The sequence below is a fragment of the Argiope bruennichi genome, chromosome 5 (genome assembly GCF_947563725.1).
Source record: "Argiope bruennichi chromosome 5, qqArgBrue1.1, whole genome shotgun sequence".
In the NCBI taxonomy this organism is placed as follows: Eukaryota; Metazoa; Arthropoda; class Arachnida; order Araneae; family Araneidae; genus Argiope; species Argiope bruennichi.
This window is the reverse complement of record NC_079155.1, coordinates 1461799-1485013: the sequence shown is the minus strand read 5'-3', so window position 1 is coordinate 1485013 and position 23215 is coordinate 1461799. Positions and strand designations below refer to the sequence as shown.

General features: G+C 25.5%; 1 protein-coding gene across 1 annotated transcript in view; it reads left to right on the top strand.

The window, feature by feature from the left end:
- Positions 1-23215, top strand: part of LOC129969486 (citron Rho-interacting kinase-like) — an 85370-nt gene that overhangs the window by 41581 nt on the left and 20574 nt on the right. The window contains exons 17-27 of the mRNA XM_056084080.1: positions 65-197; positions 7135-7383; positions 7867-7920; positions 9226-9297; positions 10563-10679; positions 10761-10870; positions 11510-11593; positions 16585-16825; positions 18723-18863; positions 19022-19129; positions 19255-19414. Of these exons, the coding sequence (XP_055940055.1) occupies positions 65-197; positions 7135-7383; positions 7867-7920; positions 9226-9297; positions 10563-10679; positions 10761-10870; positions 11510-11593; positions 16585-16825; positions 18723-18863; positions 19022-19129; positions 19255-19414 (1469 nt within the window). The remainder of the gene's footprint in view (positions 1-64; positions 198-7134; positions 7384-7866; positions 7921-9225; positions 9298-10562; positions 10680-10760; positions 10871-11509; positions 11594-16584; positions 16826-18722; positions 18864-19021; positions 19130-19254; positions 19415-23215) is intronic.

Genomic DNA, 23215 nt, shown 5'->3' with positions numbered 1-23215 from the left:
AAGAATAATTTTGAATGTTATTTAGAAGAATTTGGAAAGTATTCTTCTTTTTTTCCCCATTAAGGATATTACTTACATCTGATCTAAAGCAAGAAAATGATTATTTGAAAACAAAAATTGAGTTGCTTAATTTGGAAGTGTCAAAATTAAAAGACGGAGCTAAAAGTAGAGAGGATCTTGAAAAGATGTTGAAAGAGGTATGTAATTTAATTTAATAATATTAATTGCATTTAAATTTTAATATATATTTCATTATTTCATTGCTATTTTAAATGAATTAATAATATTTACATACTCTGAAAAATAAATCAGTAATAAATGATAACTTATAAAATGAGTTGCGATTCAACAATATTTGTATACTTTAAAATAGGTAAATTATAATAATGATGAGTATTTTTTTTAATGTTATCATTTCTATATAATTTGGATAATTGATTTTCTTCTGATCTTTGGATTTATACTTTTTGATATAAATAATATTTTTATTTAATGATTTTTAGGTATGGAAAGTTATATCATAGATTGTTGACTGCTACTGTTCTGATAAAACATTAATCAAACATTCAGTCAAATATTCACATGTATAATTTCTTTTATTTTAACTTTCCAAAAGGCCAAAGAGCTTTCAAACTAAATTTGGGGAAAAAAAACAAACAAACTAAAAGTAGAAAACTGAATTTTTTTGGAATGGAAATAGTTAATAATCTGGAAAATATTTTACCTACATAATTTCAAAAAAAAAAAAAAAGTATATGAATTATTTGCTTGAAAACTAAAAATTAGAAACAAAAAAAGCTGATTTATCCACTCAAAGATTTAACAAATTTTGATACAAATTGGTAGTAGTTCATACAGAATGCATGGCTTAAATGTTTCAATATATAAGTAGCATAATCAGTAATAAATATGAGCAGAAATTATTTCTTATTTTATTAGAGAGTTTCAAAATTACTTTCATTAAATACTATTTATGAAGGATTTATTTTAAAATTATTCATCTTTAATTATATATCTATTTAAAGAACTGTAACTTTTTTGCCAATTGTGTTTTTGAGCATTTGGTAGCTGCCTCTGTGTTATGTTTTTTTTAATGATTAAAAAGAATATAGACATTTAAATAGTTTGTTTATAAGTGTACTGCTGCAGCTTATCCCCTCCCTTTCATAGGGCAAATGGTTTCATAGGGCATGTACACACAGAGTTTCATATTTCTATCTACATAATTTACAGAAATATGCTTATTTTTATATTTAAAGGCCTAATCGCAAATCTAGATGGAAGCATTCCAGCATCTATAGAATAGTTTTGCAATATGGATAGCAATTTTATAGAATGGTTTAGCAATTACAAACTATAGAATCCTTATTTTCCCAGAGAATAATGAGAAGGATGAATTATACAATTGATGCAGAAATTGACACTTGATGACAGAGAATTCAGAGCTAAACTTTCCCAAACTGACAGTTTAGATATTATTTCAGCATTATTACTAATATCCATGCTGCATTCAAACAAGATCCATAAACTGTTACATCAGTTACTTTTACAACTATACTATCGACTTTTTGGGTACCTGGATGATTATATTTCGCAGTTGGGACCTATTTTAGGTTAAATCAAATCATTCTTTTCTAAAAAACATAGTTTGGATTGATGAATGTAGCTTTAATTAAAATTGATACATTAATCTTCAGATCTCACTTTTTGAGTAGTAAAATTTTATTCTTTGCAGAGGTTTATCATCACTTGTAATTTTCTATAAATGTGTGGCATGGCATTTTTAGAAATTTTGTTGACTCCGTTTTGAATACCAATATCTGAATGATGACTGATATTTCGAGTCAATTTTAATTGGCATTACGAATGAGTCAAACAATAAATTGGTTTTGGAATACATGATCTTGAATCTTGTGTCCCAATCTTGTTGTAGAATTTAATAAGCTTGTTTTTAAGTCACAAATGAATGACTTGCATATGCACACAGAGCCGTCCTTCTCTATGAAGGGATCCTGGTGCAAAAAAACCATTTGGCGTACTAAATGTTTTGCAAAGTAAGGGGGAGGGGAATCAAACCCAAACACATATTACTATTGCTTGTTTATTAAGTTTTTTTAGCTATTAATTACTTCAGGAAAATTACAATTTTTTTTTCGATGCTTAGTATAGAGAGTGCATTTATGCGTTATGCACACAGGCTTATCTGAAGACAATTCTTTATTTCTTTTAATTTCCTGAAAGAACACTAAATTATTATAGTAACTGGCAATGTAAAAAAAAAAAAGCTTTTAAAACAGTTAATACATTTAGAAATAATTCATTATAACTATTAATTAGTATATAAAGCAATATGTGTTTAGAGTTATTTGCATCCCTTTCATTCAAAATCAAATCACATAGCAAAACAATCATTTAGTTATATTACATCTGCATGGTTATTATAAAATGTTACAAAATTTTTGGAGCATATTTCTAATTTATGTTTTTCTATATTTTTTATATCAGTGATTAATTCGACATACTTTTAAATCCAACTTCTATCTGTATAATAACGGTATCAGTTATAGATTAAAAAATAGCACCTAAATTCTTCAACCAGGTTTTCTATAATTTCATCTTCCTGTTTCGAAATATGATTTTTCTCTTTTTCAAATTCGTTTTTCAGGAAAATGTTCTGAAAGATTCAAATTACGTGCTATCACTTTTGCTTTGTCTAAAAAAGAGTTAAATTTTGTTCTTAAATTTTGAATTTCAGTTTGAATTTTATTGACTAAATTAAAAGCCTCATTGAGACCAATTGATTTTACTTGAAATAGTTTATTGATAGTTCTAATTTTGGACAATATTATAAACTGTACTATTAAACGTAAAATAAATGTCATTTCTGATATTGAATCCAATAAACTTTTAGCTTTGGATACCTCTGTATTTTTGTTATTTGCATCAATACACTGCTTTAACCATATCTATTTTGGTTTCACAACGAGTGTCGCATAATAGTTTAAGAGTAATGTTTAAATGCTTTTGTAGAATTTCCCATTTTTTGTAGATGCTGAAAATAAGCAGTATAATGTTGCAATATTCAAAAAGAAATCTACAATATATACTGCTGGAAACTGCATCATAAAATAATAAATTATAAGAGCGACATAGGCAAGGCACATAAATTGCATGAGGGTTTAGAGCAATTCTTCTAGATTATACACCTTTATATTTTCCTTTCATGTTGCTACCATTGTCATATGCCTCTCCACTACAATCCACACTATCTAAATCAAAATAACTTAATATTTCCAATAGAGCTTTAACTAGTGTTTCGTCAGTCACATCTGTTACTTCAATAAACCCTATAAATGACACTTTTATACTTAATCTTTTCTCTTCAAAATGTATATATCTAATAAAGACTGAAGTTTATTTTTTATGGTAAATATTAAAAGTAGAATCCATTTGGATACTATAATATGTGGCTGCTTTTGTATCATCTTTAATTTTGTTAAAAACTTCATTTCCTAATGCAGGAATAATTTGTTCTTGTGATGTATGTGCTAAATTATGCACAATTTGATTTTTGGAATTTTTTTATTCTGTTTATATGATTCATAAGGACAGAGTCGTATTTACTTAATAATTCGATTATACCTTAAAAATTTCCATTATTAGGCGTTTCTATTATTTCATAGTTTCCTCGCAGTGGAAGATTATTACATGCTAAAAATAGAATTACATCTACAATTCTTTAAAATAATAATTTTAAGTCTTCCTGTTTCCTTATTTATATTAACGATTTGTTCTATTAATAGTCGAACTTAAATTTAGTCATTTCAATAATTCTTTCTGAGTAATAAATGTATTAAATGACTAATAAAATGCTCATGATCTTGAATTACAGTTGATAAACTTCTCTAGATATTACAACCACCTATAAATCATGTTGATTTTTCATTTCCTCTGGAAAATAATGTACAGCAAAAACAAAATACAACTCTTGCGTTTTTGAATAAATCAACCAGCCGCGAAGCTGTATTTCACCGTTTGGCACTTTTTTATTAAAGTAGTAAATAGTGGAAAGTGATCTACCTTAGCATTCCTAGCAAAAACTCTTTTGTGTTTTACAGGTCTGTGTTTAACACAAAACATTTTAACCTTATTAGTTATAATGCTTGGTCATAAACCTTATCACTTATGTGTACTTGATCACATTTGTTACTGTTATTTTCGTCGTTATTTTCTGATTCAATCATTTGTATAAACATACGGTTCTTCAAAGATTTTCACAGTTTTTACATTTCTGTTGCAAGATTGTGTAGTTTGTGTGGAACTTTTTTCGACAGATGGACCTTGAATTGTAGCTTCTGAATTCGAAGAAATTTCATTGCCAGAATTGCTTTGTGAACAAGAAAACAGATCTACTCATGACCTTTTGAAATTTAGCTTTTCTTTTCTTTTCTGCTAATTTTCTTTTTTTAAAAACCGGGTTTTGACACCCTGAGGTATACTTCCATGCACAGACATGATTAAATCCAACAATATTAAGCACTTTATAGTGTGAATTTTCAAAGTAATATATGTTTTTTGCCTAGTAGGTGAGGTTAAGGATCTTACTTTATATTTATAATAGGTTGCACACTTGCATTATATCTCTGTAAACTTTGTATATTTCAAAACCCATCGATTATTCCAGGTAAATTTCTTCCTCTCTTCTTTCCATCCCTCCATTATCATTTAGAACATTATTTTTGTTCTTCATTATGTTGCCCCCCCCCTCCCCCCAGATGGCCAGCCCTGTATGCACAAGTATAATTAAAGAATGCAACTTTGTAAAGTTGCTGGTGTTATTTTGAACATATTATTATGCACTTGAATCAATGCATTATCTGACCATTTTTTTAAATTATTGAAATTTAATAAATGCATTTTTATTTTCTGATTCTGCTATTTTTATTATCTTTTGTTATACGTATATTATCCCTGAAAATTGCAATAAAAGTCTCATTTGAACATCTGCTCATGGGTAATAAATTTGCCTTTTAATATTTCAGCAAGTTTTACACATAAATGTATGAAACATTGTGTCCTTACAGATAAGTGTAAGAAAAATATTTTACTCATTGACACTTTTTTTTCTCTATAGGGAAAGACCATATGAAAATGTAATTTTTTCATCCCCTGCCCTCTACAGAAGCTAAAATATTTTCATGAATTTTAATATTTTATTTGATGGAACTCTGGAATTGAAAAAAAAATGTATCTAATTATAATATATAAGGAAATAAATATTTTTTCCACATTTTGAGGACACTCTATATATATAATGTACAAAGATCAATGATGGGAAAAGTAAAGGCAGTAAATAATTTCAAAAGTGACAGTTGCCAAAAAATTGCTATGATTATATATATATATATATAAAAAAAAATAGGTGAGAAGAAAATATCAAAATCACATGTTCTGAATGAATTGCAACATTGATTACATCGAACGTAATTAATCATCAAATCATGTGTTTCTGAATGATGTTCAAATATTTTTTTATTGATTTTTTTAAACATATCAAAATTAACTTTCAGTGCATGGAATATAAGACAAAAAGGAAAGGAGAGGGAAAAATAAAATTATGCAATTTTAGCTTTGAAAATGGATTTTTATTACTAAGAATATCAAATGTTGGCATATATAATTTCTGTTCAAATATGTTTTTTGCAAAATGTGGAAAGTTTATTTTAGCATTTAGTTTGGCAGGATTTCCTTGTTTTTCTTATATAATCAAATTAACTTGATCCATGATGTGCTGTGGAAGAAGTTTGGAGAAGTGCCGTCTTGGGTTGATACCCATCATCTGTCTGGAATACCAAATTACAAGGTCCATTCCAAAATATCCTTTTTTTTTGCTTTTAAATAAGATGTTAATATAATTCCACAAGCAATCACAGTTAATTTCATTAGCATTATAAATTGAATTTTGTAGAGGTGATGCCATCTGAATGGTAATTAGATGAAAAATAAATTTTAGATTCTATAATATTTAAAACTGTAAAATATTTTAAGACTAAAAATTGGAAAATAATAAAAATAAAATTATTAAATACCCATTTATTAGTATAATAAAAAGGAAATAATATTTCTTAATACAATAATTTTCTTCAAGATGAAATGTTATATAATTATTTAGAATATTTATATTAATTTCAAGAATGCCACCTAATTTGATATAATGGTTTACATTCAACATTGCACCATCAGGTTACCTGGATTCTTTTTCTTCTTAAGTTTTAAAGTTTTTATAATTATAAAATTTTGATTTCTATCTTCATGTGGCTTGATAAATAAATGCAACACTACTTTTGGTAATTATTATTTAATAAGTATATTTGAAAAATACCTTTATCAGTATGTTGAAAAAATTAATTGTATCAAAAATTGAGAAATAAAAAAATTATCAGGGGCAGTAAGCAGTAAGTGAAGGCTATAAAATCATTTTGAATATTACAAGAAAAAAATTTTTCTAAGCATTTATTGTATAATAATTGAAATACATGGGATTGCATATTTATGGGATTACAGTATTAATTTACTTAGAACATTTCTTTCTGCACTTCACATTTTTACAATTCCAGATCTTTGATAAACTTTTTTCCATTTTTATTACATTGATATATATATATAGTATGCAATTTTTAAAATAGTTTTTTTTATATACATTAAAATAGCTTTTTAATATACATTATTGCAAACAATTTTTTCTAAATGACATAAAATTGAGATATGCCTGTGCAAGATTTATCAACCTAATTTTTTAATAAACAAAATTGCTTTTTTATATTTGATTTATTCAGTTCAACTTTACTAAAATACCCCATTTTATTCATTTTGGTATGACATTTTTTCCCTCAAACTGATTCTTTTTCTGTCGTAAATAAATGAAAAGTTGAAAAATATTTTTTTTCTTCTTATTTTTCTGCTATCAATTTTTTTTTATAGAAATATCAGTAATTGATGATTTCCAAAATTTTGTTTTAAAGAATGATAAGAACTTCCTTTGAATATTGGAAAATACTGAAATTTTTTAGCATTTACAATTTTATTGAAACAAAATATTTTTGGCTTAGAAATCTTGCTTGTATTTAATTACAGAAAGAAGATGAATTATCTGAAGTTAAACTGGATTTAAGAGTTTCCACTAGGAAGGAGCAGCAAGCTGAAAGTGTCACTTCTTCTTTACGTGAAAGAAACAAAGAATTGCGTGAGAAGTTGAGAACTACTGAAGAAAAACTGACAAAACAAATTAAAATTGAGGAAGATTTGCAAGAGCAATTGAATTCACTTCAGAGTACAGTTACTAAAATAAAAGAAGAAATAATTCAAAATGAAAAGGCTTATGAAGTGAGTATGATTTCAATGCCTTTTTATGTTGAATTTTAGGTAACAGAAGATTATTCCATCCCCTCCCCTTTTTTTTGAACTTCACAAAAACTGTTAATTATGAATAATTTCCAAAACTAACAATATTAAAAAACTTCCCAACCTTATTATAGATGAATTCCATGTTAACTAAAACATAAATCATCTCCATTTTTTTTTTGTTTAATAATTTTATTTCCTTTTATTTTATGCTGTATATTCCTTTCATTTTTTCATTATACCCCAATTGAAAATATAAAGCAAAATATTATTTTAATCCTATTCTAAATCTTTGTTTACTGTGCATATAACCACATAAAAATCAATATATGTTGTAATTTTAATATGTTACAATAATTTTCAATGTTTATATAATCAATTAATTGAAAATGAAATTAATAGAAATTAAATATTATGAGACTGTATATATGTATAAAAAAATCATTTTTATCTGACTACTTTCAGATCGAAAAAGTGAAGTTAGAAGAAAGAATAAAAACAATGAAAGATACTTGGGAGGTAAGTGAATAAATTATTGCTTGAAATAGAATTTAAATTAACAAAAATCAATTAATAAAACGTTTTAAAAATTAAGTTAACAATGCTTCTTTTTTTTGGTTTTACTACAAAAAATTTCAAATTCAGCTATGAAAACAGCTATGAAAACTGAATTTGAAGTATCCAATTTTTATAAATATTTATCAATCAAATGATTTTGGAGAAGAAAAAACAAAACAAAACATGAAGATATAATTGATCAAGTCCTGTAAAAATATTTGTTTAATTTTTAAGCTTCTGGGGAGGGGGGAATTCACATCTGATTATCAGATAATCAATAAAAGTTTTAAGTGTTTTGAATTTCTTTGTTTAATATCAGTGGTTGCCACACTTTTAAACATTGTGATTTGGAACTGAATCTGTAATGATTAATTTCATTCTCAGTGCATTGAATTTCTTCAGAGACAAACAGTACATATTCTCTTTCCAAAAGAAGTTTTCATGGCCCTAAAGGAATTTTTATAAAGAAAATAAACAAATGAACATATCTGTGCTTATTTTCAGTTTGCTATTGATACTGGCAGTGAAATCCAGGTTAATTTGATTTACTTTCAGGTGCAAGAAGTTTAACAATTGCAACTAGTTTTAATTCCCTGCCATTTCCAAAATTTCAAATTCACAATAATATGAAGATGTAAAATGGAGTAATATCTCCAAAACTTCAGTAGAAAGATGCCTGTTGGACAGATAACTAGAACTGTATCACTTTGCAAAAGATTGCAATTCAGTTTTAGTAGTGTATTTGCCGATGGATTGATTAAAGTGAAAAGTGCACAGACATTTGAGATCTTCTTGGGGGTTACCAAAAATTGACTCACAACCATAGTTTGAGAAGAAATAATAATAAACAAACAAATGAATGAATAATTATTCCTGGTTTTGCATTAATTATTCATTTATTATTTTTTATTAATTTCATTAATTTATTAATTATTAATTTCCAGGTATCTCAAAAACTTGTGAATAAAAATTTTATAAAAATATTTGTAAGGAACCTTTTTAGCTTTATGGAAGTTTCCATATTTTGAAATATTGAATTAAAGTGCAGAATTCTATTTGTAATTATTAAATAATTAAAAATGGATTTTGCTAGAAATGGTAAAAGTTGTAATCTTTATTTCTGAAGTGAATCAAATGAATGTCAGAATAATTGCTTCAAACTTTTTTAATCTAGCTATTTATGATACTGAAGTAAATGTGCTTTTATGTTATCCTGCATATTGTGCGAACATACTTTTGTACTTCTTTTTTCTTTTCTTATTTCAGAATTCAAAGGATGTTAATCAAAAGTTTGCAAAAACACAAGGGCAGTATGAAGAAATTTGCCGAAGAAATGAGGTGCATGTAAATTTTTTTATAAAGATATATTCATCTATGTATTACATGCTCTGTATTTCTCTATTAAAATTTGTTTTTCAGTTATGCTTTTTTTACTCTTCTCTGAAATGTTACTATATATTATTTTCATTGAATACTATATATTATTTTCATTGAAAAGGATTTTTTGCTAATTCATACTGATTTGTCACTTTTATTTTTCATTTTATTTATTATTATTATTTATAATAATTTTATATGGATGCTAAAAAAACTTGCCAATTTTGTAAATGGTAGGTTTTATTAGTTTTATTTAGTAACTTATTATTTTTACTAAATACATGTTAAACCAGAAATTTCTTTTTAAAATGTGCATTGAAATTGTGGAAAAAAAATGTTTGTGTTATTAAAAGTTGAAATTTGATACAAATTATTAAACTTTACAATGTTAATAAAAAAGTAATTAATGCCATGCAAATCCACTCATGCAATACCTTGCATATTAAACTGAGGATTTATTATGTATGGGGGAGGATTGTTAAGATAACGTTGGGCGCCAATGTGGTGGCGGGAAAATTTTCTTGTGATTGTCGGGACGACTTCACTTCTGTTTCATCAGAAATTCATTTCTGTTGGGCGCCAATGTGGAGGTATGTAGATTATTATGATCCATGCAGGAAGCAACAGGACGAATGTTTTTAGGAACATTTCTTTTAATAATCACATTCACACACTAAACAAACACAAAGACAAGACATTCACGCGCACGGCTTCACAGTTCAGCGTCACATCTCATTCTAATTACAATTGCAATGCATTATGGGATGACATAATCAGGTATCGCCATCTAGTATCCAAAAGAGAAGATAAGAGTAATGCAACTGCTACAATATTCATTTAAAAATTCTGAAATTTTTTATGTTACTTTTTGAAACAGCATTAGTTTTAGTTATGAAAATCCACTTCTAAAAGCAATAATATATTTTAATGCAAATTTGTATACTATGAAAAGCATTAATTAAATTTGAAAGGATATATTTTCATTAACAAAATTAGGCTAAAATCTGGTCATTTTTGCAATTGTATATTTTTATTAATTTGTAATTAAAAAGGCTTATTAGTTAGGATTATAAAATAAGTGAGTTTAGAGAATTACTACTTTGGTTAAATGCTGGATTAAAAAAATTTTTTATCATGAAATTTTCACTACTTTCTAATGTATTAAATAAAAACTGCAGCAATAATAATACTGAACATTATAATATTGAAAACTTTTTTTTTTTTAGACTCTAAGAAAAGACTGTGAAGAAAAAGATAAGAAGATAATCAATTTACTTCAAGAAAATAAGATCTTAAAGAATGATCTTACAACAAAACAAAATGAATTTAATAAGTACAAACAGGTACAATATATCAAAATTTATAATCTAATAATTTCCATGTGTGCTATTTTGTTTCTATTAATGGCTTAATTTTTTTTATAGTTAAATAGTATACTTAAATCAAGTGTTATTGATATGGAAGAAGATCTTAAAGATTTTGAAATCATTGTAGAATCTAGAGAAAGTACTATTTCTGAACTTAACTCTAAAATGTAAGTATGTTTTCATCTTACATTTATATATTTTGATTTTTTTCGTTACTTCAGAAATTTTTGTCATATATATTATTTTTATTTGACAAAGATTGTTCATATTTTAATTCAAGTTTGCATTAGTTCCTTCATAAAAATAAAATGAATAATTGTAGTTATTATAATTATATTAGAAATAGTCTCTCTTCTATATTTTGTACCTGCTGATTCTTTATTTTTGATGAGCTCTTATCATCATACCAAAATATCTTTTGCATTTTCCTAGTTTTTTCTTGTTTAATCTTTTGTCATTCTATTTATTAATGACTTTCAACTCAGTACTCTAAAAACATTTAATATATTAATTGCTCTTTAATTTTTCTTTATAAAGGTAAAATAACTTCCTAATTGTGCTTAACTGTTAATATTACCACATATTATCTGTTATTGCATTTTTATTTGTTGGCCATGCATATTTTCCAAATTTTTGTCAAAAATGCTTTGGGACTATCACCATGCTTATGATGTACTTTTTTTCTTATTACATTCTCTCATGTATATGAAATAAACTTGAAAATAGTTAGTATGTTGAGTTTATAATAAAAAGTATTGCTTATTTGAATGCTGTTAGGAATTTAAGTATATATTCTTTTCATTTAGTGACAAACTTGAAGCAGAGAATTTGAATTTAAAGAACAAATTGAAAAACAGTGAAAATGGAGTTCTGAAGGAAGAAAGCCAGAAGTAAGTGATGGAAATGCTTCAGTGAGTTTTATTAATAATTCTTGCTGTACATTCTTTTGCCTATGTAAAAGAGACTCATGGATTCCAATTTATTCAAAATAGAATACAATTGTCATTTTTCTTAATTAAATGACATATTCTTTCATTGTTTTCACTGTTTGTTTATACACAGATCGAGATACTTAACTGAAGCAATATATATCTTCATAATCACAATATACAAATTGATGCCTAATTTCATAAAAACTACAGATAAAATTATGCAAAGGTAACAAACATACATTTGAAGTATGCAGTAGCTTGGATTCCAAAAAAAAGAATAACACTAAACTTTTTGCTATAAAATAAGTTATGCATTTATCGGATGTAAAAGAATAAGACTAAAAGTTATTTGCTTACAAAGAATGACAACAAACACATCAAAACGCAATAAGGATAAATGTTGTTCACATATATTGAAGATACATGACCAATAATGATATTTCAAATGCATACAATGCATGCCATTTTGAAAATATTCATGTAAATGTATAGAGAGTACTTCTGTCTTCTTTTTTATTCCATTTCAATGAATGAACTCAATTATTATTATAAATTTAAAAGCTGGAATTTGTATTAATACTGAACTTTCCTTTATTTCCAACAATTGCAAAAATATAGATATCAATCGGGTCATAAATTCTAATTTATCATATGAAAATTAGAATTTTAATGCCGAAATTTTTATTCAGCATTAAAATTTTTGTAGAGATTTGCAGAAAAGCATCATGAATTTTCCTGATTATTAAGCTTGAAGCTGATATTATTATGAACAAATCATCTGGCTATATATTGATATTCTCTATTTAAATGAAAGGCAGGTGAATTATTACGCAGAAATTTGGATTTCTTATTCTTGCATATTTCTCATTTAAAAACAAGAATTGAAGGCATTTGTAATTAGCATATTAATAGGGTTTATACAAAACCCGACTATTTGAGAAACCGGTTTTCGAATTCGATATTTCCAAAAAAACTGGTTTTAGCCGGTTTTCGAATTTTTCTAAAAAAAATTGAATAGGGAAAAATATTTTATTTTTCTCTATTCTATTTATTTTATTTTATTTTAATTTATATAAAATAACAAAAAACGAAATCAATATCAAAATATAAAAAACAAAATTAAAGAAATTTCAAATAATATTTATATTATTTTCACTAATTTTAATTTCTCCTAAGAAAATAGGATTTTAAAAAACATAAAATATCCACTGAATGGTGGCTATGTCTCGTTCTTATTTTGGCAACAATATTGCCTGAAATTGAAAATGCTCGTTCATTAATTACTGAGTTTGGCATCAAATTACAAATCTAAGTTTTTTGTTCTTTTATTCATTTGTTTAAATAATGAAAATTCAGCTTTTAGTGTCTTTGGATTTGTAAGTTTTTCTTCAGGGTCTTCAAGAAATTAAAAAATTATATTATTTCTGATAATTATTTTATGAACTGCTTTCAAATGATTGTGTAGATTGCTCGTAGATGATCCTTTGCAGCTCAACATTTTATTACAATGATTTCAGATTGCCTTGTCTATCCCGAACTTTTTGAAACTATCCTAAACTTCCAACTCGCTCATTTTTATCTAAAAATGAAATTGAAGTTATTGAATAAATATTTTTGACGTTTATTTTACAATTTAATTATTTTAACTATTAATATTAATGCAATTTTAAATAATCTAATCTACACATTTTCTAGGAATTTTGAAAAAAAAAAACTTCTTAATCTAATTCTGATGTTCTCTAAAGACATAATTTATGTTAAAATATTTAAAATTCCATTAAACAGAACCCAGAACTTCTTATTTTACACTAATTTTTAATAGAAGAAATTTATATAATAAAATTTAAATTTTAAAATGTAAAATAGAAAATATAAACATAAAAATGAAACATACTTAATACTTACGTTATTTTTACCAAATATAACAACTATATTTTTGTTTCCAATTTTCACCTTCATAATATTAAGGAAACCTGTCATGACTCGAGATGGATCGGATTCTGAGACCACATTTCGACAATTCCATTTCATTAAGGGGTGAGATGCGGAACGATGAGCATATTTGACCTTGGATTTCTCGCATTAGATACTTTTTTAGTTCTTTTTTTTTTTCTTTCCACGTGTATGTGAGTGTTATGTCATTTCTGACAGCATTTTAGTTTAATTGAATATTTCGAATTGATATAGCTAGTTCAAGTGGTGTAAAAAAGCATTCAGGAATGGTACGAAGAAAATTTTATATGATATCATTAAATACTGTGATCAATAACCGGAAAACGGGGAATTATTTATTCCTTTCATACGTTGTTCGAAACAAGCCAGTCAAATTGCTGACTTTTCTATTTGCACCGACTTTATACAGATAGCCAAAACATCCGACGAGAAGCAAGAGATGAACTTTATTAAACTTTTATTTCACCTAGAAAAGAAAGTGAAAAGGGATGTTCATGAAAAATATAAATTGATGAATTCGAGATGCAACTGTGCAGTGCACACACAAGCAATGGCCAACGCAACTTGCAACGTTGAAAAAATGTGTTTGCTTCCTTTTGCATTGAATGAATAGCAAATCAAATAAGTTCAAAATTAATTTTTACATAATAATGTGAATTCTTAAAACCGGTTTTCACATGTGACAAATTTACTTTAAAAAACCGGTTTTTTAAAACCGGATTTGAAAACCGTCAGACCCTACATATTAACTTTTAAACTTTTGGAGAAATATTGAAATATAGCAAATGGCAAGATGATAGAAGAATGAAAAGAAAATTTGCAGGATGAAATGGTCCAAGAAATGAATGTCTTTAATTTCTTAATAAATATTTGTTTTGAATAACATTTGAATTAAGAGTTATATAAATTTCGAAACATTTATTCAATTTAAAATCTAAAGTTGCAATTTTTTTCTTATAGTTTGATATGCATCTTAAATTGTTTTATTGGTGGGAGAGAGGACAAAAAAAGTATTTTTGAAATTGCAATCTCTGCTTATCATAAAAAGAAGTGTGGATGTTGGCACTTTACAAGTCAGACCATTTGACCTACAACAAACTTGGTACATATATAATTTGGAAGGTGAAAATGTACATTTCAATTTTTAAAAAAAATCAGTTGATGAAAATTTAAATCAAATTTTGAGGATTTTTGACCATAACTTAAAAAAAATATAGTACAAAAGCTATTTTTGCATTCTCTAAACATTCAAATAATTATTTTTAAATGGTACCAATTACATGGTACATTTAGAGTTTTCTTTTTCTAATTAATTAAAAAAATATTTAAGTATATTTTACAAGTATATTTCTATATATTTTGTATATTTTACAAGTATATTTTAAGTATATTTTTCATTGTTGATTATGATCATTGAATGTCAGTAAATTTCTTTGTTGCCATTAATATTTCATTCTGGTTTCTTTCATTGTTGATGATCAGGATAAGATTCAGTTTATTTTTGTACATTGGGTAGGTTTCATTTTAAAGCTTCATGTTAATAAAAAGTTTAATTTTAAATCCAAGCAATGGTGAAAAATTGAAATATTTTCATCATTGTTTAATTTTTCACTAATTTTTAAAAAAATGTGTTCTTACATGCATAAAAATATAGGCAGAGAATTAAGGAAATGCATTGTACAATGAACAAAACGTTATAAGGTTTCTAAAATAGAAGTATAAGTTATATCTTATCTAAATTTGAATAAAATTTATTTTTCCGAAAAAGCTGTTGGTATCAAGTTACTCAAAATATTTAATAATAGTAATATCATTATATTAATATTTTTAATTGAAATTTGTAGCTACCATAAATCATAATGAACCCATTGATCATCGAAGACAACTGGTTTTTAAGAAATTTTAACATTTATTTTAAAGAACATCTGTATTCTATCATAAAACGATTGTTCTGTTCATTAATGTTGCTTTATTCTAATTCGACATTGGAGTTGTTTAGATTAAAGGAACATATTTTTATGGTAGACCTTTGCAGAAACTATTTGCATTTCATTTTTCTCAATATATTATTTTTTAATTATGATTTGCAAAATTTTAACAATTAAAGATTTAATAAAATATTGAATCAAGAACATATATTGAGTTTAATTTTAGGTTAGTTTTGATTTAAAAATTAATAAATTGCAAGAATTGTTGGTGATAAAGCATGAAAATCATTTTGCAAGTGGATCCAGTAGATATTAGATAAAGAATTACCACATTAGTTATAAAGATTTTTGAGTTAGCCTAATCATTCTGTTTTTTAATTCTGGGTTCTATTTAATAATGTTGTAGAATTTAATTTATTTTATATTGATTTTCTTATTAATATCTTCTGAGCACTTATCAGAAGAAAAAAAAAGTTATCTTGCAGTTACTCAAGAGTTTTTTTCCATAATTTTTGCCTTTTAATTTTTATAACAATTGTCACCAATTTTTTAATTATTATTTTCTGAATTTATTATTAATTTTTTCCATTGTTTTTTCTGCTTATTGAAATATTAAAATTTTTAAAATTTTACATTATTTGATCTATTTTAACACATATTTAAGGAGTCAATACTTTTTATAAAATAAGAATTTTATAATTTACATTATTAAATTTAAGATATTTTCTTTATTAATTGGCAATTGTTAAATGATGTTAAATTAATTACTCTTTTCATCTCTTCTTTCTTTTTTTGCATTCAATTATAAATTATCGGTTAGTAAAGAGAAATATTTCTTCTTTCCTCTTACAAATTCTTTTAATGTTATATTAAAGTAAACTATTTTTTAAAGGAATCTTTTCATCCCTCCCCCTGTTTTATAATCTCCACTAATTTTACAAAGTTTTTAAGATATCTTAGGTAAAGTTTCTTACATATTTTTGTTGTGCATAAACCAGTAGAATTAAGTGAATTTATTCATTTCAGAATAGATATGAATGTTAATAATTTATAATATTGTCTTTTCAGAGAAAAACTTTTGAAACATATAAATGAATTAACTGCTGAGTTAGATAATCAAAACTATTTACATGAAGTAGAAATTCAGAACTTGCAAGAAAATCTTTCTCATTATAAAAAAGTTGTAGCAGAATTAGAAGATCAAGTTGCTCAATACCAGAAAGAATTTTCAATGCAAGAGATAGATGACAAACGATATTCTGAAAAAATCATTGCTTTAGAAAACCAGTTGTGTGAAATCAAAGAAGAGGTAAATTTTAATTGTATTTATTTTTCTATTTTCAATATTTTTTTATAACATATGACATTGTGAATATGCTATAGAATATTGTCTGGTTAGTAACAATATTATCACAATCAGGTTGATGAATAGAGTGTTTAGTATATTTACGTTTTGCATAAGTTAGGAGTATGAAATTTGGGAGGTTACTTCTTGGGTTAAGAGGCCCACTAAGAATAGATTTTTCAAAATTTTAATTGTAATAATTAAAAAAATAAAAAGAGAATTTTAACGTGTTTCTGTTATAACATCAAATCATATTATTACACAAAAGTTATTTTTACACTTTTTAAAGTTTTTTAATGGCTTTTAATGATACCAATGTTGTTTGAAGAAATTCATGCATTTTTTTTTGGTATAATTTTGTAAAATTAGTTTTGGACACAATTTGTAACAATGATTTTTATTATAATGAAATTCAAAATAATATCATTGCTTCTTCAAATTGTTGCATTAATTATTTGCCATGATAAAAGGAAAACATGCTTTTTTTGCTTTAAATTAAACTTTAGTTTTAAAGCAGTTTATAGGATAAGATTCTTTATTTGAGTTTTGTAAAATTTTAAAACATAAATATTGTCTTGTGCTGGTTTAAAAAAAAAAAAAAAAAAACTTTAAAAAGTATTTTAACTGGCATTTTTATTTTCATTTTGTTTCTAATTACATAACTGGCTTTTTTAAAACAAACCATGAATTTGTTCTATTATTTATGAAAACTAAGTCTTGTTAAAGCATTTTTATTTATTCTTAAAATATATAATCACTGTAATTTTTTAAAGTAAGAATTTTTATTTATTAATTAAAAGGCAGGGTTTTTAAATTAAATTTTTGGAACAGTAAATGTTCTAAAACGGCATTTACTAAAATTTAGAAGTAAGAAGTGATAAGACAATTTTTTTATAGTCTGACCATTTCTGAATGCTGCTATTCTTTTCTAATAAAAAATGACCTTAAGACTTATTTAGAACTTAACATTGTTTTATTATCAATTTCATGACAGTTTTATTGATAATTGCCATTTGAATATTCTTAGCTTTATAAAATTGCAAATAAAATTATTAAATATATTGAGTAAGTGCAGGAGGAAATTTACTCTTTTCATCCCAGCTATATCAAATCTTAGTTATTGTTGCATATATTTTGCAAACAAAATTCTTTGGGTCATACTATGCTTCAACATCACTATTGACATTTTCAGAAATGATCTACCCATCTAAATAAATTGTTCATTTTAAGAAATGTTGAAAAAGACCACAGATCTTTATTCTTAATTTTTTGGTATTGATAATTTGACCATTTTTATGTATTTGTAGAAACTAAAAAGGCATATTTTTTTTAATACAAGGCATTATGCAAATACAGAAATTAATATTAAAATTTATTACTAAAAAAACATTTTAAAGTGTTTTTTAATTTTTTTGATAAAAACTATGCATATTATAAAACAGAAAATGTCCTATGTTTAAAAACTACACAGTTTATGTAGGCACACATATACAAAGGGGCTTAATTTTTTTGGGTTAAGGTTTTTAAAAAGTGCTTTAAATTGCTTACTTTTTGCAGCAGTTTCCCACTATGCATCCTGGGTGAATGTACAGCAAAAGTAATGTTTTTTATATTTCTCTTCAACATGGATGGTAGTGGAGAGCAGGAGATCATTGGTGATATATTTAGGGATTTATTAAATTGAATTTGAAATAAAAATTTGCTAAATCATTCTAATAGTTCTAGTTATGTGACTAAATCTTTGGTTTTGGTTATTAATTTAAATAAGCAGATGAAGATGAACAGCTGGTTGCTGAAAACAGCTAATAAAACATTTTTACTTTGTGAAAGTAAAAATTACTGTTATATTTTAATATTTTAGGCAGCTCGTCATATAACCCAGATATCTTCTTTGAAATCGAGTAACTTAAAGCTCACTCAAGCCCTAGATGAAGCTTTAGATAACCAACAGGAAAATCAGAAGAATATTGAAGAATTATGTAATGAATTGGAGAATGAAAAGGTATTTTAAAATGTATTCAGAGAAAATGTATTCATTATAAAATTTGCTTTTCAACTCTGCAGTATTTTTAACTGTTTTTAATATTAACACCTCTTTACTTATTTATTCTTTGAAGAGTTAATTTTTTAATGAAGTTTTATACATTTTATTTATTTTAGGCCAAACATCTCAATGAGAAAGTTAAACTCCAAGAAACAATATCACAACAAATAAAGTTGATAGATTTTTTACAATCAAAAACAGAAAACATGGAAAAGAAGAAAAAGGTATGAAAAATGCCTTTTATCTTTTTAATATACTCCTTTTAAATTTTTTATGTTAAAATTCTTGTTTAATTAATTCTCTTGTTTAAATTAATCTTATTATAATTAATAATGTCATTTCTTTCTAGACAAACATTTCTCGATTGTTTGGGAAAAAAGAAAATACCATACAAGCTGCACCACCTCGAGATCTTGAGAAATTATTAGAAACAGAAAGAAGTAGGTGTCGTCGTTTGCAAGATCAGTTAAGCCAAGCTCGAGCTGAGAAAATGGCTTTGCAAAGAGAAAGTACGTAGCTATAAATTAAAATTTTTATTATTTTTTTATGCTAATGGATATGCATTTACATCTTATCTGTATTTTTATTATATGATCTAAATATATTTGTTTGATAAATGAGATGAAGATAATGGTTGCATGTAGAAAAATATTGTGTACTTTCTAACTGCTAATTTCTCAATACTAAAAAAATATTTATTGCAATAGGATTCATGTAATGCAATTTCTTTTTATTTTTTGTGACATATAAATATTTATGAATGACAATCATTGTTAATAAGGTAAATAAAATATTGATATTGAACACTTGCATGTTATTTCCCCCTTTATTTTTATTGTTTATAAAATAATGATGAATATGTTACTCGTTATGCTAGTTTTAATCATTTGTACTTTAGTTTCTATTTAAATTGGACTGCTATTCAGCTGAATATCTCCCCCCCCCTTATCCCACTAAATAAGATAATTTCCACCTTAATTGATTTGATTTCTTCCTTTGCTACTTATCATTTTAACATTTAAAATCCAAGACAGTGTCACAAAGTGGCAATTTAAACAATTTTATAATTGTTTTAAAATAATTGTACTGTTTTAAACAGGTTTTAAATACTTGGAATCTATTTATCCAGAAAATATAGTTCTATGTTCCTAAAATTTGGATACTTAGCATGAGTGCTTCATTTTTTTATGGAGTCCATTACATCTTTAAAGGGAGGTGAAATCACTTTTTCACCATGCTTTAAATTAACACTAGATGATTGTCTTTTTGCAATTCACCAGTTAATTAATAAATCTGAAATTGTATCAGTATCATAGTTCATATGCTTTGCTTGTATGAGATTCCATTCTTTATAATCCATGATCACAGTTTCAATATTTCTTTTGTTGACATCCTTTCATTATTGATATTTCATTAATTTTATTTTGGATCTAGATACCTTTCTTTAATGAAACAATTCTTTATTGCTTCAGATTTTGCACGATTCTGTGATAAGGAAATAATATTTACCATCTGAAATACTTTTATCTTTCCATGGGTATTACTTCTTATGAGGCTTTGATGTGTATGTTGAAGTAAATACCTTCTGTAGTATATTAAAAATTTTTTTAAACATAATTTCCATGTCTAAGGATTGTAGTTTACTTGTACAGTTTGAAGAAAAGAAAATCATTTTCACATTTTGCCGGAAATCAATTTCTTAAAGATGGGCAGAATTCTGATATATAAGTGCAAAATTTTTGCCCCCCCCCCTTTTTGTCATATCTACATCAATTTTCTAAAGCACTCAGTAAAAATATTAATGATCATCTATGTTTTTTTAGCTGCTTCATAACTTATAGACTACACATAGTAACGTTTTTTAAAACATCTTAGCTCCATTAAAAGTTCTTAAAAATTTTGTTTTTAATGATCCTCATATAAAGGCCTTAAAAATGTTTATTATCCAGATGCTTATTTATCTTTGTGAAAATTAAAAAGGAAGCATTTTTTTCACATTACATCTGCTAATTTGTATGAATGTATTTTCTTAATGGTGCCGTCTTATCTTTCTGTGATAAGGAAATAATATTTACCATCTGAAGTTTATCTTTCATATTTCTCTTTCTTTTCCCTCGACTTACTAACATAATGCTAGCTTTGGGAAAGTATCTCTTTCATTGACTTGATTCTTCTTTCATGTTCATTTGTTTGTCTGGCAAGAAGAAAAATCATTTCTTTTTAAAGGTAATATAATTTATTTCCAGAAATTATGCAAGTTTTAAATTACTTAAGCTCACTGTTACTTTTCTGCACCGAGAATGATGACTTCAGGCATCAGCTGTTTCAATGTAGTGTTTCAGACCCTTCAAATTGGTTATTATTTCTAGAGAATCGATTGCCGCTGTAATGGATGGTAAATATACTAGCAGACAGTCACAATGAATCTTCTTTATAAAGCTCTCTTCTATCGTAACAGAGAGGCTGGCTGTATCCAAATGTTGTTTTTTTCCCTATAGGCACTCATCTATAAACTTTATCATATTTCATCGTAATCATATCATCAATGAATTATTTAAATATTTTTATTATAAGTAATTTCAGTGAAAAAGTTTTAGAACTTTTTCAAAATGCCAAGAAAATATGTACTGTGGAATATATATAAATATTGGACTTTCAAGTGTGAATACACTTAAAGGTTTGTTAAATAAAAATGTTAAAAGTTAGCAAAAATAAAAATGAAGCAGAAAACATTTCTAAAAAATTGGGAAAATTTCTGAAACTGAATGTAAAACTAAAATGTTTTTTCTCAAAAAGTTGTAATACAAAATAATTAAAAAACAAACAAACCCACAAATGTCTTGCAAAAAGCTATTACTGAGAAAACTGAACAATTAAAAGAATTAAGATAGTCAAACATCTAAGAAAGAAAAAGAGAGGGAAAGATATTTTTTTCTCTATTTTCTGGAAAAAAATCCTCTTTTGAAAAGAAATGGGAAAAATAATAACCAAGATAAAAAAATTGCTAATTTTAATAAAAGAGAAAAATAACATCTATCAGAAATTTTGTCATTTAAATGAAAAAACTTTGTTATCACATTATTGTAAAAGAACTAGCTACTTCTGATGGCTAGTTACTTCATTCCAAATTATTAACTTTTTGAACTGTGAAATGATTTATAGAATGCATTTAAAAAAAAAAGTCATCTTGAAACGTGAATTGTTAGTATCAGCTTACTGAAAATTAAAAAGTGTATTTATTACTTATTATAAACAGAAATGACAATTTTACAATGGAATTAAAGATTGGCAAAAATACACAATATTGAAAATTTTGATAAATGTTTGAATTTCCATTTAAAAACTTTGACATATCATGTATAGAATCAAATTAAAATTATTACTAAAATTAAGGAGGAAATTCTATAGAAATGAAATTGTCATTAAAAAGGTAATTTTCTTAAGTTATACGAAGACTAGTTTTGTAACATGTTGTTTTGTAAGATATGGTCATTAGTTTTCATGAGTAAGTCATAACTATTGCCCAATTGGTGACTATTTTTGCATTCGATTAGAATTCCTGTTTGAAACCTAATAATCTTGATTTCTTTCATATCGTTTTTCCTGTGACTGAATGTATTATTTGGTGACATGACAAATCATCTCCATAACATTTCTAATAATATTTTGCCACCCAAAGTGTTGAATTCAATGCAACTGTAAAATTATTCATTAAAGCATTCTGGAATTTGTATGATGGTTTGTTTACATTTGGACTGTGTGTATATATATATATTGAACTGTATATATATGAATATGACATACACTTCTAAAGTATGTGTATATATATATATATATATATATATATATAATATAATATGTAAACATGTTTTAGCAGAAACTTTTAAAATTTTAAAATTGATTTATTTTGCTATGCGAGACATTTTATGTATAAGAAACTGGTAAAACTGACATCCATTTACATTGCAATACAAATGCAAAAGAGGCCTAATTATTTTCATTTCAGTGGTGTTTACTGTGAGATTTTGATAGGGGTTTCTCTGACATATGTAGTCTTAAGAAAGGGAAACTTTAAGAAAGATATCATTAAACGAATGCTGACGCATTAAGGATTGTTATCCTTTCACTTAGAACATGGGGAAAATGCTGCGACAAACAGTTTTATAAAGCATGTATAGAATTAATTAATTAAAAAAATTGAGAATCTGATCAGGAAATAAGAGAACAATTTAGAATGTTAATTTGGAATAAATTAAGATATATACTGATATATTAATTCTGATTTAAACTATATATATATATATATAAAT